Source organism: Trichoderma aggressivum (genome assembly GCF_033847375.1).
Source record: "Trichoderma aggressivum f. europaeum strain CBS 100526 chromosome Unknown scaffold_028, whole genome shotgun sequence".
Lineage (NCBI taxonomy): Eukaryota > Fungi > Ascomycota > Sordariomycetes > Hypocreales > Hypocreaceae > Trichoderma > Trichoderma aggressivum.
Window position 1 is genome coordinate 120291 of NW_026946394.1, and position 12026 is coordinate 132316.

The following is a 12026-nucleotide window of genomic DNA, read 5'->3' on the forward strand; positions in this document are numbered from 1 at the left end:
CTATTACTATGTGGGTTTTGCCTTCCCAATGTGGTTTAATGTCGTGTGGAAATTGAACAGTTGTCGTGTGGAAATAAACTGCCTCGGTATTGTGCAGCATCTACCTGGTGCAACTTCCTACCTACTAATGTAGGCAAATACATTGTGTTATACGAAGTAGTACAGTATGTAGTACTCGTATGTAGTAATTGCCTGATGCTAGGGGGCCTGACACATATTAGTATGTGGCATGTTGCTGAAAATGGCCATGCTGGAATCAAGACCAGACGACTTATAATGTCCAATACTGTACTTGAGTGCTGGCACTCATGAGTACCACAGGGCAAGTACGAGTACATTCCGTACAGTTACAGTACAGTACTCCATCGAGGTACTCGTACCCTCTCAGCCAAGTGTCGTCGACAACACTATCCCATGACGGAATCAACCCCGAATCTTCATCATCTCTCATCACAAAATAGTTGAAAGCACCTTCAGCGGCCGCCTTTGCATCCAAAACGGTCATCCAAGTTCACCAAAGCCCCCATGTCATGTCCCTCCCCCCTTCCCACAGGCTACGCTGGACATGGCCCGAAACACGAGCGGCCATTGGACAGGGTTGCAGGGATTTGTGGAGGCGCTACGGCAAAGTCGGCCGGGGAAAAAAAGTCTCTTTCTTCTTTCTCGTTGTGCGGCGGCCCACCCAGGAGCCAAGCTCGCGCGTTTAAGCATGAATTTAAGCGTTGTCAGCCACTATGCTTGGCGCGGCAGCTATCGTCCAATGTTGCCTTTTGAGGGGGGGGGGGCGTGTTTGTATGATTTCATTTGTGAGCAGAGTTTTCTGCTGATGAGCGGCGATGGAGGACGTAGGTCGGCTTATTGTCTGTCAGTTCACGTCGCAGCGCGCCCTCTCAGCGTAAGTTCCAGCCAGCAACCGCAAGTTTTCCTCACAATGGGCCACAGCTTCCCTCCTTCTCAGTTTTTGCCCTTTCCTGGTGGAAACGGTGGCTTGCTGGGTGTGGAGCCGCTGGAGCACTTGGCGCAAATCTAAGATGCCGTGCTTGCCGACTTGGCTCCCAGGGAGGGGGTGGAGTCTTGGCTCGAGTCGTTCCTACTGGAAGCTGGCAAGGGCGTCTCGTGGCATTGACCAAGTGCTACTGTACAGTAATGGCCGCTTGGTGCTGGGCTTGGCGGCCCATGTTTCTAATCACGGGCTAGCCAGTGCGGATTCCGGAGTGCATTGCAGCGTTTCATTTCCGCCCGCCGTTTTTCGACAGCGAAACAGCGACGACGCCGCTCAGTACGAGTAATCCTCCGTAGCCCGGGTTTCGAGACACGCAGTCAGATGAATGATGCGATTATCCGACCTGTGCGTCGTGCCGTGGAGAGAGAGACTAATGTACTCGTATGTACGGGTGCAGTAAGTAGACTCGGCGGGCGGGCTCCTCTTTCGCATAAGGTTAATTCGTTGGTCTGCCTCAGCGCATGGCTCGTGACCGATGAGCTAATTCAACACGTCCATTGGTATCCAACAAGTGTTGCTTGGGCGTACTCGTATACATGCCCGTACGAGTACATTAGGTACTGTATGTGGCAGTATGAGCGAGGAGGCTAATTAGGTAGACGACCATTTGTAATGTGAGTCGCTAGTCCTGTCAGCTTGGGTTCAATATGTGGATGCCTAGAGCGGAAGACGAGCGAATGCTACGGGGAACCTGGACAGTAGTTTTTTTTCTTAGTCTTCAGCTGCTGCAAAGGTGGAGTGGAAGGATCACCACCAGCGTTTACTTTGTACGTCCTCCGTCCTCTGCTGGATCTGGAAAGCCGGGGGACATGAAGATTAGTTTGTCTTGTCCAGCCTGGGCCTTGGCTCGACAATATGCTTATCCAGCCCGGCGGGCACCAACAAAGTGCTGACTGACTTCTATTAATGCTGCCCCAGGTTGTTGATATTAGATCTTGTTGTCACACTGTAGGGTAAGCAAGGAGGCGGCCTGTCTTTTTGAGGTTGTAATACGGCCCACCCCGTGCTGGATTGTATTGTACCGTGCTGTACACGCAATGGAAAGCAAAAAGCCATCTACGGCACATCGGTGTGACGAAGAAAAAGGAAACACGCAAAGAATCGTGCATCTAGAAAACACATGCAAATTTTCAAAATGGCGTCGCTCAGACACAACGCACTTACGCATAGATTAGAGGGTTGCACCCAACAAGCCCTCGCCTGGTTTCCGGCGCATAAAAAAATAAAAAAAATAAAAATAAGCAAATAGCCCAGACGCGAGGCAAAAGCTTGGCCCTTTAGCAGCCCAGGTGATTGGTCAAGCGCTCTTTTTGCTTTTTGGCCCCTAATAATCACGATGGATACATGTATTAATGGCTCCCATGCATTAGCGGCCATGGCGTAACCTTACGCTTAATCCTATCGCCGCCAAGAAATGCGTATCTGGGATGACGATTTATTGCCTCCCGTCGGGTTTTGCAGCTTTGCGATGCCGCCCCGTGCATACGACGTCGTCATATGCCGACATGTGGCCGTGGCTGCTGCTGTTCACGCACTCGTATCATGATAACTAATTCCCCTTTTCTTTCCGCGTTTCCCTTTTTTTTTTTGTCTTTGTTCAGCGGGATGGGCGTGCGTATGTTTGCTCGTTTCTGGATGCTATTACAGGGACGCCGCGCACCGCAACGGGTCGCCCGGAACAAAACCATGCCATCATTTGTTCCTCTTCTTCCATCTGCCTTTTCGCTTCCTTAAAGTTTTCCTTTTTGCTCTGCAGATGGCATGGATAGCTACGAGAAGCATCTACTCGTACATATGCACACGCCCCCAGCCTGTCTAAACTCCATCGTTTGCCATTTGTCACAGAAACCCGGAGACAAAATATCGTCACCGTTCGGAGGTTGTGCAACTTGATTGGAAAACACCGGTTTCGGTGGCTTGCCGGAGAGCGTCTCCCCCTTGCGATTAACTAGTAGGTCTGGAGGCAAGCCCATGGGACGTGGCTGAGAAAAGCTGAGCTGCAACCTCCGTAGCAGGTGAAGCTATTGTATTTCCGTTTCCGCGGACTCTGTATACTAACACTTTAGCATGATGAGACAGAGCTAGTGCAAGTGTAAAGATTATTAACAATGCCGTTGAGGTTACCTATCGAGCCAATGCCTTAGGTTGTGATGGCCGTGTAGGCGTAAGAGTACATGCCATACCTGTACAAAAAGCAGACTAATGGTTTGTCGCCGGGTTATTTCACCCATTGAGTAATTTTTACGCCCACCCGGAACACATGAAGCGCGCGGTGCGGCTCTGACGAATTGGTCTTGTGCAGGTTCTCGGGGCAGTCATCCCTGAAGCTGCCTAGTTTCGGGATATCGGCAATAGTGCAAGTCGGCGATGGATTACGACGACGTATGCCGCTTTTCTTATAACCAAACAGTTGGTTTATAGTTGTTCTAATAATACTATTGAGAAGGGTGATGGAAGTTGTCTTTGGAGTTATGAATTCCCCCTATTAGAGTGTCAATGTATATTCACGGCTGGATATGTAGTTTCGGACAGACATTCTCCGCTGGCGTTGCCGCACATACACACCGGCCAGAGTCCATCGACGGGGAACATTCCAAAAACCGTTTGTAACAGTACGGAGTATATGTTTGTGCAACTAGCAAGCCTTTCAACAGCTACGCAGCACCGTTGTAGTTATCTACATGACATCTCTTGCTGAACTGCCGCTGTCAATGCCGACATATACCCCAGATCCAGAGGTCCACAGCCTTTCCCGCTCACTCCACAGAGGGAAACACGTACCTACTTTCCTCCGTCGTAAGCAAAGGTGAGCGTTGCATATAATACTACGTACCAGTAATTTTGACAACTCGCATACTGTTTCTCTCCCCGGGATACGCTTGATAACGTGTTATCTCCCCGACAGCCGCAACAGAGCTAGCCAACAATGGCATCAATAGTCGGAGTCGCAACGGGATACCATCTCCGGGAGCTGGACTTGTAGCCCTCCGCACCCCTATCCCCGGGGAGATGGCAAGGAGAATATCTTGGATTTAGCCTTGTGCGGCCCTCAAGATGACAACCTATCTGGAAGGTTGCCCTCAGATATGGTGGCCGCTGATGCTTCGAAACTCGCCGAACAGGTGTTATAGTTGTTCTAATCTGGGATATCCGAGAATGGAAAAACCCCCTCGACCCATGCTAAACACCCTGAATCTTTATAGAGAACGTCATCTTGTTGAAAGCTCCATCCCTACCTTGTTCGTTTGCTCACAATGACTCACTTACATGTCGTTGATTACATTTACGCAAAAAGTAACGTTGGAAGTGGTACGCTTGTTCAACTGGGTCGGCGACCACGGAATACGTAATCGGAGGTTTACAACCTCTCATGCAGTGTGGCGTTTGTCAGGGGCTGCCTATACCTAGCTGATGGGATATAGGCCAGGCTCGAGGTAAGCATGAAGCCTAAGAAACGAGAGTCGTCACCTCTCAACCCAGCCCAGTCTAGAAACCCTATCTCGTTATTTAGGACCGAGTAATGCCGTCTTAGTCGTCCCTGACCAAACATGCTCGTACGAGTATAGTCCATGTAATCGTCGCTGACATGCGTCAAAAAACGGATCAAACGGCAAGCTGCTATAGGCACATACTTCAACATGGCCAATCCCGATCCAAAAAAGTTGCCAGCTTTTTTCCGCAAAGGGGAAAAGAGAAGCTCGCTGTATAAAAAAAAAAAAGGCTTGTGCCGAGATGTCGCACTACTGTATGTACGAGAGTAGTCTCTGCTGCTAAGAGAGTTGATGTTTCATTGGCAGCGGAGACGGCATTCTGAGCTTGCGGCTGCGACGGTGGCATCCGCCCTTTACACATCTTACAGACTCACGACAAAACATGCCCTTTGGCTACTAATCCGTAACTTACAAAGTACAGGGCTGTTTAGTGTGCAGGTATACACGTACAGATCCCGTCAAAAAAAAAAGAAAAGAAAAGCACGGGTACGCTTGTGGGCACCCAAATAGACTTACTGGATCCATGTCGACGGGAAGCTCAAACTTTGGCTGTGCTCGTATGATGAGCCCGATACTCCGGGCATTGCTTTTCTTCCTTCTTCCATCTTTCTGCTGCCCTTTCCCTCGCTGGATTCAAAGCATAATTTTCCCTGGCTGCCTCAATCCCCTTTTACTCGCTCTTCCTCTTACTCGCACCCCCTCCTTTATTTCGTTCTGTATTTCCCATGCCCACCCCCTCCCACGCCATCTCGGTTCTGACGGCACGACCCTCCAGCTTCCCCTCCGTTCCCAAGATTCCATCTTCTCCAGTGGCCTAAATACTGGTAGTGCGTATAGTACGAGTATGCTTGCACATACCTCGGATTCTCAACCGGATTACTAACCGCAAGACCTGGGAAATACCCACAAGGCGAAGAGGGGAGAACGAAGAGCCGCATCGTCAACAGCCCTGGAAAATGTCCCCTGTTTGCTGTTACTATACGAGTAATCCTCAACGGTGATGAACGCTCCAGAGTCTTCCAGACAGGGAATCCTTCCTTCTTCCTGTTCAGGCTGAAGAGAAAGAGGCGAGGCAAATAAAAAAATTACCAACGACATTCTTCCTCGCCCGCTAGCCCCACGCCATTTTGCTGCCATGTGGCCTCGTCAAGATATGGTTGATTATGCTTACAAGTATGCGAACCAGCCCCCCCCATGTCAAGTCCAACCGTTGAGCTGAGCCAACAAGCCCATTTGGCCGCCTCCTTTTTTGCCCGTTTGGAATGCTGCTTCTGAGGCGTCTGTAGCGTGCGCCACGCCTTCGCTAGTACAGTGCGCCAACGCTGGTCTATTGTCTCACGGCCCCAGAAACCAAGCGGGAAAATAACAGATCAAGGCTCCCAAGAAGAGGGGGTCAGCGGACTTGGACCGAACGTCTCTCTTCAGCCCTGGCTGTTAATATCCGAGGGCCTGCAGCGCTGTCTTTGTTTAGCACTGCTGGGGGTCTTATCAGCACTTGAGGGGGAATGAGATGACAAACCTCCAACATGAGCGCCCTTCCCCCCCCTGTCGCGACCAATTCTGCAGTTGCATGGGAACGGCATTTCCCGTTTTACCAAGTGCCTTGTTGCTTCGTCATTTCGCTGTGTCGGCAACTCGTCGCAGCACAAGGAGGCGTCTCGGCTTCCATCTTTGGGGCGTAAATCGCAATCCGGCATGGGCACTCGCCATACCGCAGCATCCATTTCAATGTTCACTTTCCTGCTGGTCATGTTCGCGATTAGCTGCTGAGCTGGGCCGGCTTCTCCACAGCGGCTATTGCGGATGCCGACAACCGCAGCGGATGTTGCTTGTGCGAAGGCGCTTCTTTGTGCCCCTGTTCGGTAACCCGGCAAGACTGCTAATAAAGATGCGTGTTGCGAAAGGCGGCCAGGCTTCCGTGAGAACCGATTACTCTCACGTTAGTTGTCGCAACTTGTCATGGTTTGATGCGGGCAAAGGCTGGGGCTGAAGTCCAGCTGGCTCGGAATCGGCTAGTCGAGAAGCATCCTCAGCTTTGAGCTGATGTGAATCCGTAAAGCTGAGGGTCTGGTTGTGTCAATGGCAGTCATGTCTAAGCGTCTGGCACTTGTTGGCCGTGAGGGTATTGAGCCTTTTGTTGAGCCTGTTTGTAACTTGGCCAAGTTCACAAGGTTGTGAGTGCAATCTCCTCAAGTGAGACTGAGTCGAGGACAACTGCTCAAGGCCCAAAATCATTACCGTTGACAAGCTCCCGCAGTGCCAATGCTAAGATGGAAGGCCTCTCGTTAGCCAGGTTGAGTCTAGTAATTGCCTCTGGAGATGTCGTTCTGCTATGTATACAAGATGGGGGTATTTCTATTCCGTCTCCCAAAAACAGCTGTTTCTCTACAACATTCTAGGCAACAACTACCCAACATGGTTGTTCATATAATACAACATGTGGCATTGTAAAATTCATACCACAGCCTCCGTCTATCCATTAGTAGAGCTGGAACGGAATCCCGCCAAGCTAGAATCTCCAAACCAAAACAATGCGGCTGGCTGCGCTTCTGCGGCGGCGTGACTGGCCCCCCAAACTGTGTTCGCTCCTTTGGTGAAATCAGGACAAGCACTTGGAACCAGGCAATCTGTGCGGCATACAGGTAATACATGGGCTGAGCGCAAGAAAAAACAACAAGGGGAGACAAGAAAAGGCTGGCTCGGCCAACACCCACCGCTAGATCAAAAGCCTCATCGCTTTCCCGCAGAATCGCATCCACTGTCGCAGATGGACAAGTTGCACAAGATCTAATTTCCCCATTCGTGACTGAAAACCAACTCGCTGGAATGGACCCAATCGCTGTTGGCGCATCGGCTCTCAAATAGGCGGTGTCGGCATCCCCGTCTCGCGTGTAAGGTACATATATGTGTGTGTGCGAGCACGCATATGTATATATATGGAAGGAGTGGTATATGGTATATATAGAATCGTTAAAAGGAGGCTAGAACAATGGCACATGCGGCTTCCCGTAAGCCTCCTCGTCTTTAACCTCAAGATTGGGATACGCAGTGTAACCTAATCACGGCGTGGCGTTGCGTCATGCAATCGGTCCCCTGACGCGGATCGCCGTTTGCTGCTGTCGTGCGAGCAAGCTTGCCTGAAATGAAACAGTCCGAGGTAGGCAGGCGTTGACGAACACAACAGGCTGGTTGCTTGCCATCTTCCCGAGACGTCGGGGCAATCTCCTGTCTGAGTGACGAAGGCTGATGTGCCGCCAGGTCGAAATGATAGCCGGATTTAGCAATCGCAGCGCTCGAAATGGCGCGGAAATGGCACCACGTCACGCACATTGGGTACACCAGCGAGATAACTCAGCAGGCGATCGAAACCAAGGCCGAACCCTCCATGGGGAGGACAGCCCCAGCGTCTCAGATCTAGGTACCACCCCATGTCGCTGGATCTGGCTTTCCGCTGTGCCGGGACCTCTAACCCATGAAGGCGCATGTTGTCCTCGAGTTGGGCAAGCCGGTATTCCCTCATGGATCCTCCCGCAAGCTCTCCGAGACTGGGGACCAGGAGGTCGAAGCAGTCGACAGTCGGCCCCTGAGGCGGCGGGGACTCGGACTGAAGCATGTAGAAGGCCTTGATCTCTCGCGGGTATTGGGTGACGAAAATGGGCAGAAACGCGTCGCTCGCTTCGTCGTATCCGATTTTTTCAGCAAGATACTTTTCATGTTCCGACTGGAGTCCCGATCCCCATACGGGCTTGTGTTCAAACATGTGGGCTACAGGCTGGAGGATTTCAATGGCCTCTGTGTACGTCACTCGTGGCCATCTCTTGGGCGACATCAGACCCCTCCATCGCTGCTGCAGCTCCTTGGGATCTACAAGGTCTTCGAATGCCAAGCGCTCTGCCGGGTCTCTGGAGTCGAGCCGGTGCTTTTCGAGTTCTTGGGCGGCACTGAGCCGCTTGAGCCCGCCGGAAAGCGACGCCAACATTCTTTGGGCGAGGTCCATGACCTCATCCATGTCTTGAACGAAGCTCATTTCAGCTTCAAGCATATAAAACTCGCTCAGATGGCGAGAGGTGTCACTCTGCTCGGCCCGGAACGTCGGCGACAGAGTCCAAACATTTCCCAGCGCTTGAGCTAGAGCCTCCAAATGCAGCTGTGATGAGACAGTGAGGTACTTGGGGTCTCTGAAGAACTCGGTCGTGCCGCCGCTCTTGACGGTAAATGCTTCGCCGGCACCCTCGCAATCTGATGAGGTGATGATTGGGGGGTGTGTTTGCTGGAATTTTTCTTGGAAAAAGAATTGGCTCAGGAGGGCCATGGCATCCGACCTCAGTCGAAGGAGTGTTGAGTTGAGGGGGGTTCGCGGACGGAGATGCGAGATTGCGCGCAGGCTCTCTGGCGTTTGATATTTGTTCTGGATGGGATATGTCTTGAGAAACGTCAGACCGATTCCACGAGCCAAGGGGAGCAAAGAGCAGCTTGTTTGCAGAACAGCATAGCTTTCCTTACTTGGGGGTCGGACGAGCCGAGAATTTCCACCTCGCTGACCCGTAGCTCAGCTGTAGTCGGTGCCGGGCCTTGGTCTACTCCAGCAGAGCGAGCAGCCTCTTGCTCATGCTCATGCACATCACTCGGACTTGACTGGCCTGCAACGGAGCTACGGGCAAGCTTGCCTCCTTGAGATTCTACGCTGGGTGGTGGTTTAGAGGATGAGGAGCTACTGTGCCACACGCCTGTGAGGCGGACGGCTGCACCAGGGCGAATACTACGACGTGCTGTCAGCTACTGCTCGCCGTGATGCCAAGACGAGGGCTGACGTACTCTGCGGCCAGGCTCTTGTCCACGACGGCCTGCACAGGCCTCATTGACGAGCCGTCTGTGATGTCAACGAAGCGCACGCTAGAGCTTTTGCGAACTGATCTAACCCAGCCGCAAAGCTGGACATCCGAGACAAGGCGTCCAGGCTGCCATTCTTTCAGGTCTGCCACCGTCTTGATATCCCGAAGACCCTGCCCGTCGTCGCCAGGGATGCGCACCGAATAGCTTCGCCGGTAGAGGAGACGGCAGGGCCGATATCGTCTGGCAAACAGGCTGAGAGGATGAGACATGATATGAGATGAATTCTTCTGATATGATAGCTCAGCGGCTTCAGCAAGGCGGCAGAGCTTGGGTGCGTCTCATGACGTGTAGCCCCGGGCTAGGTAGGGAGAGGCAAAGCAACGCAATGGCCGTACAGACTGTCTTGGGCCAATCTCGATGCCGGTGGTTGTCATTTGCTGTCTCGCTGAGCAGGATTTGGAGGTCTCGTTGCTTTTCTTTTTGCCGGCTGAAAGCTGCGAGCAGGGGTTGGGCAGAAAAAGGAAAAACAGTTGTGCCGTTGGTCGTTGGTGTGCGGGCCAAGGCGGTGAGGCGCAATGCAGGCGGGCTCTTGTGGCACCTGGCGCTCGCGAACTCGTGGAGGGCTGTAGCACAGATGCAGGATCAGGTACCGGTACATGATCTGGTACCAGCGAGCCCGGAGCTGGTACTTGTCGTCCGACAGTTCGGTACCTACAAACGACTTATTGCTGCAGAGCATATGCCAGGTCAGGTACCAGGTTACCTGGTAACTGTCGTGTTGGTTCTCTCCCGCAAGGCAAAGCACTTAGGCTGAATGGATCAATTTTATATCAACCTACTAGGTAGTATCCGCCACGGCTAGCAGCCCAGCTGATACTGCCACTCGCAACACCAGACCTCAATGGTTATATACTAATACAGTAGTGGCATCGCGCTAGAGAAAGGGGCCGACGAGCGTCTGTTAGAGCCTGGCATGGACGTCTATTGCCCTCCTTGCGGCCACTAGGAGCTGCAGGTATCGTGCATGGTACTGCCTTATCTGGTGGCTAGCACCCGCGGTACCTTAGCACCATTCGCTGGCAGGTCTCTCTGCTACCAGAACAGGAGCATGCAGTACCTCAGCCGGTGTGGGACTCGTGTCTCTAGTGCCAGGCAGGTACCGGTACGTCTACATCTGCTTGGACTCTTCCATCCTCAACTTCTGCTCTCGCATCTTCTCCCCTCTTCACATCCAGCATCGTCATGCAAAGCTTCCGCTTGGAGCCTCTCAGAGGCCTTCGGGCCGCCTCCAGGCTTGGCGGGCCGCGCCCACCTGATCTCCCTTTTCTTTTTTGTCTTAACCTGTCATCAAGTGATGGGCACCTTGTCTGAATGGGCGCCAGAAGCGCCATGTTCCACTCGCACCCTCCACTTGTCTGGCGACTGCGGTCCTTTTGGCCTTGTTCTCTCTCCTTCGCCAGGTCTGCTGGAAGCCAAGTCGCGAGATTGCCTCTTGCCTCTTGCTCTTGCTCTTGCTCTTGCTCTTGGGACTGTACGAGTACCTACGCTGCAGGTGGCGTCCCGGCTAACGGCTGTCCAACCAGCTTGGCTTTGATGTCTCAGCTCGAGTCCTTCCACCGTCGTCAACCATCATGTCCATCCTTGGCGAGTGCCATGGGATTGGGCAATCGCTGCGACCACCATCACCATGGCTCGATGGACGGCCTGCCAAGTCGCAGCCGCTTTCCGCCTCCACCCTCGAGTCCGCCAGGGCAATCCCGGCACCGAGGAACAAAAAGACCTGCCTGTGCGCCGTACTCCATATAGGCGTGTACCTCTCGTGGGAGTGCCACTCGTACCGCCTCCAACGAGATCTGCCACCTACCTGGATGTACGAGGACTCGTTACGGAGTACACGCAGACCCCCAAAGCAAAGGCCCTTGAAGCCCCCCCGGCCCATGTCCTGCGCCGACACAGACTAGTTTAGACCCTTGCAAGGTTCAACAACAGGGCGAGATGAGGTATCACAGATCTTATGCGCATGCGTCCGCAACAATACTCCGGCCTATGCCAAAAGCAACAGTTACCAAGTGCCTCTCGTCATTGCTTCCGCCCGCTGTGCTCTGCTTGCATGTGCTCTTGCCGTGTCGAATCCAATGGGCAGGCCGGCTTCAGCTCCGCCCACCAGGGCCTCCCCTACCTAACTACCCAGTGTGAAGCCAGAAACGCCGTAATGAACCATGAACGCTGTACATCTTTGTCTGAGAGACCCACGGGGGGGGGGGGTACCTCGTACTATGTCTTCCCGGCCCTCGACCTGGGCTCTCGACCTGCCTCTGAGATCTCGCAGTACGCGAATCAAGGCTTCTTGGCCAGTCCTGGCCTATACCACCCCTCCATGTACAAGCATGTCCCGCCAACTTGGCTGCCGGCGCCCTCGTGGGTCCCGGTATGAATTCCTGTCTTGCCGGCAAGACATCATCTAGCCCCCCTTTGAGGTCCTGGTAGTCTGTCAAGCGATACTTGACGCTCTCTTTGCAACTTAAAGATCACTAGCCTCTTGATTGTTCCTGCTGACCCTGCTTGCTCGCCTGCCGTTGGCTTTTGTTCTAAACATGTGGTTCAGATTCTGGACATATTGGGTCGTACAACTCACTGCAATCCCTACATCTCGCTTCACCCTCTCGAAGAGCCTTCGCTTCTGAATGACTGCCCGCCTG

At 52.9% G+C, this 12026-nt stretch overlaps 1 protein-coding gene across 1 annotated transcript; it reads right to left on the reverse strand.

Moving 5' to 3' along the window:
- Nucleotides 1-7771: 7771 nt before the first annotated feature.
- Triagg1_6824 (uncharacterized protein) lies at nucleotides 7772-9596 on the reverse strand (the record flags this gene model as incomplete). Its single annotated transcript, XM_062901491.1, has 3 exons — nucleotides 7772-8917; nucleotides 8998-9253; nucleotides 9310-9596. The coding sequence occupies 3 exons, from the start codon at nucleotides 9594-9596 to the stop codon at nucleotides 7772-7774; spliced, it is 1689 nt and encodes a 562-aa protein (XP_062754152.1).
- Nucleotides 9597-12026: the final 2430 nt, after the last annotated feature.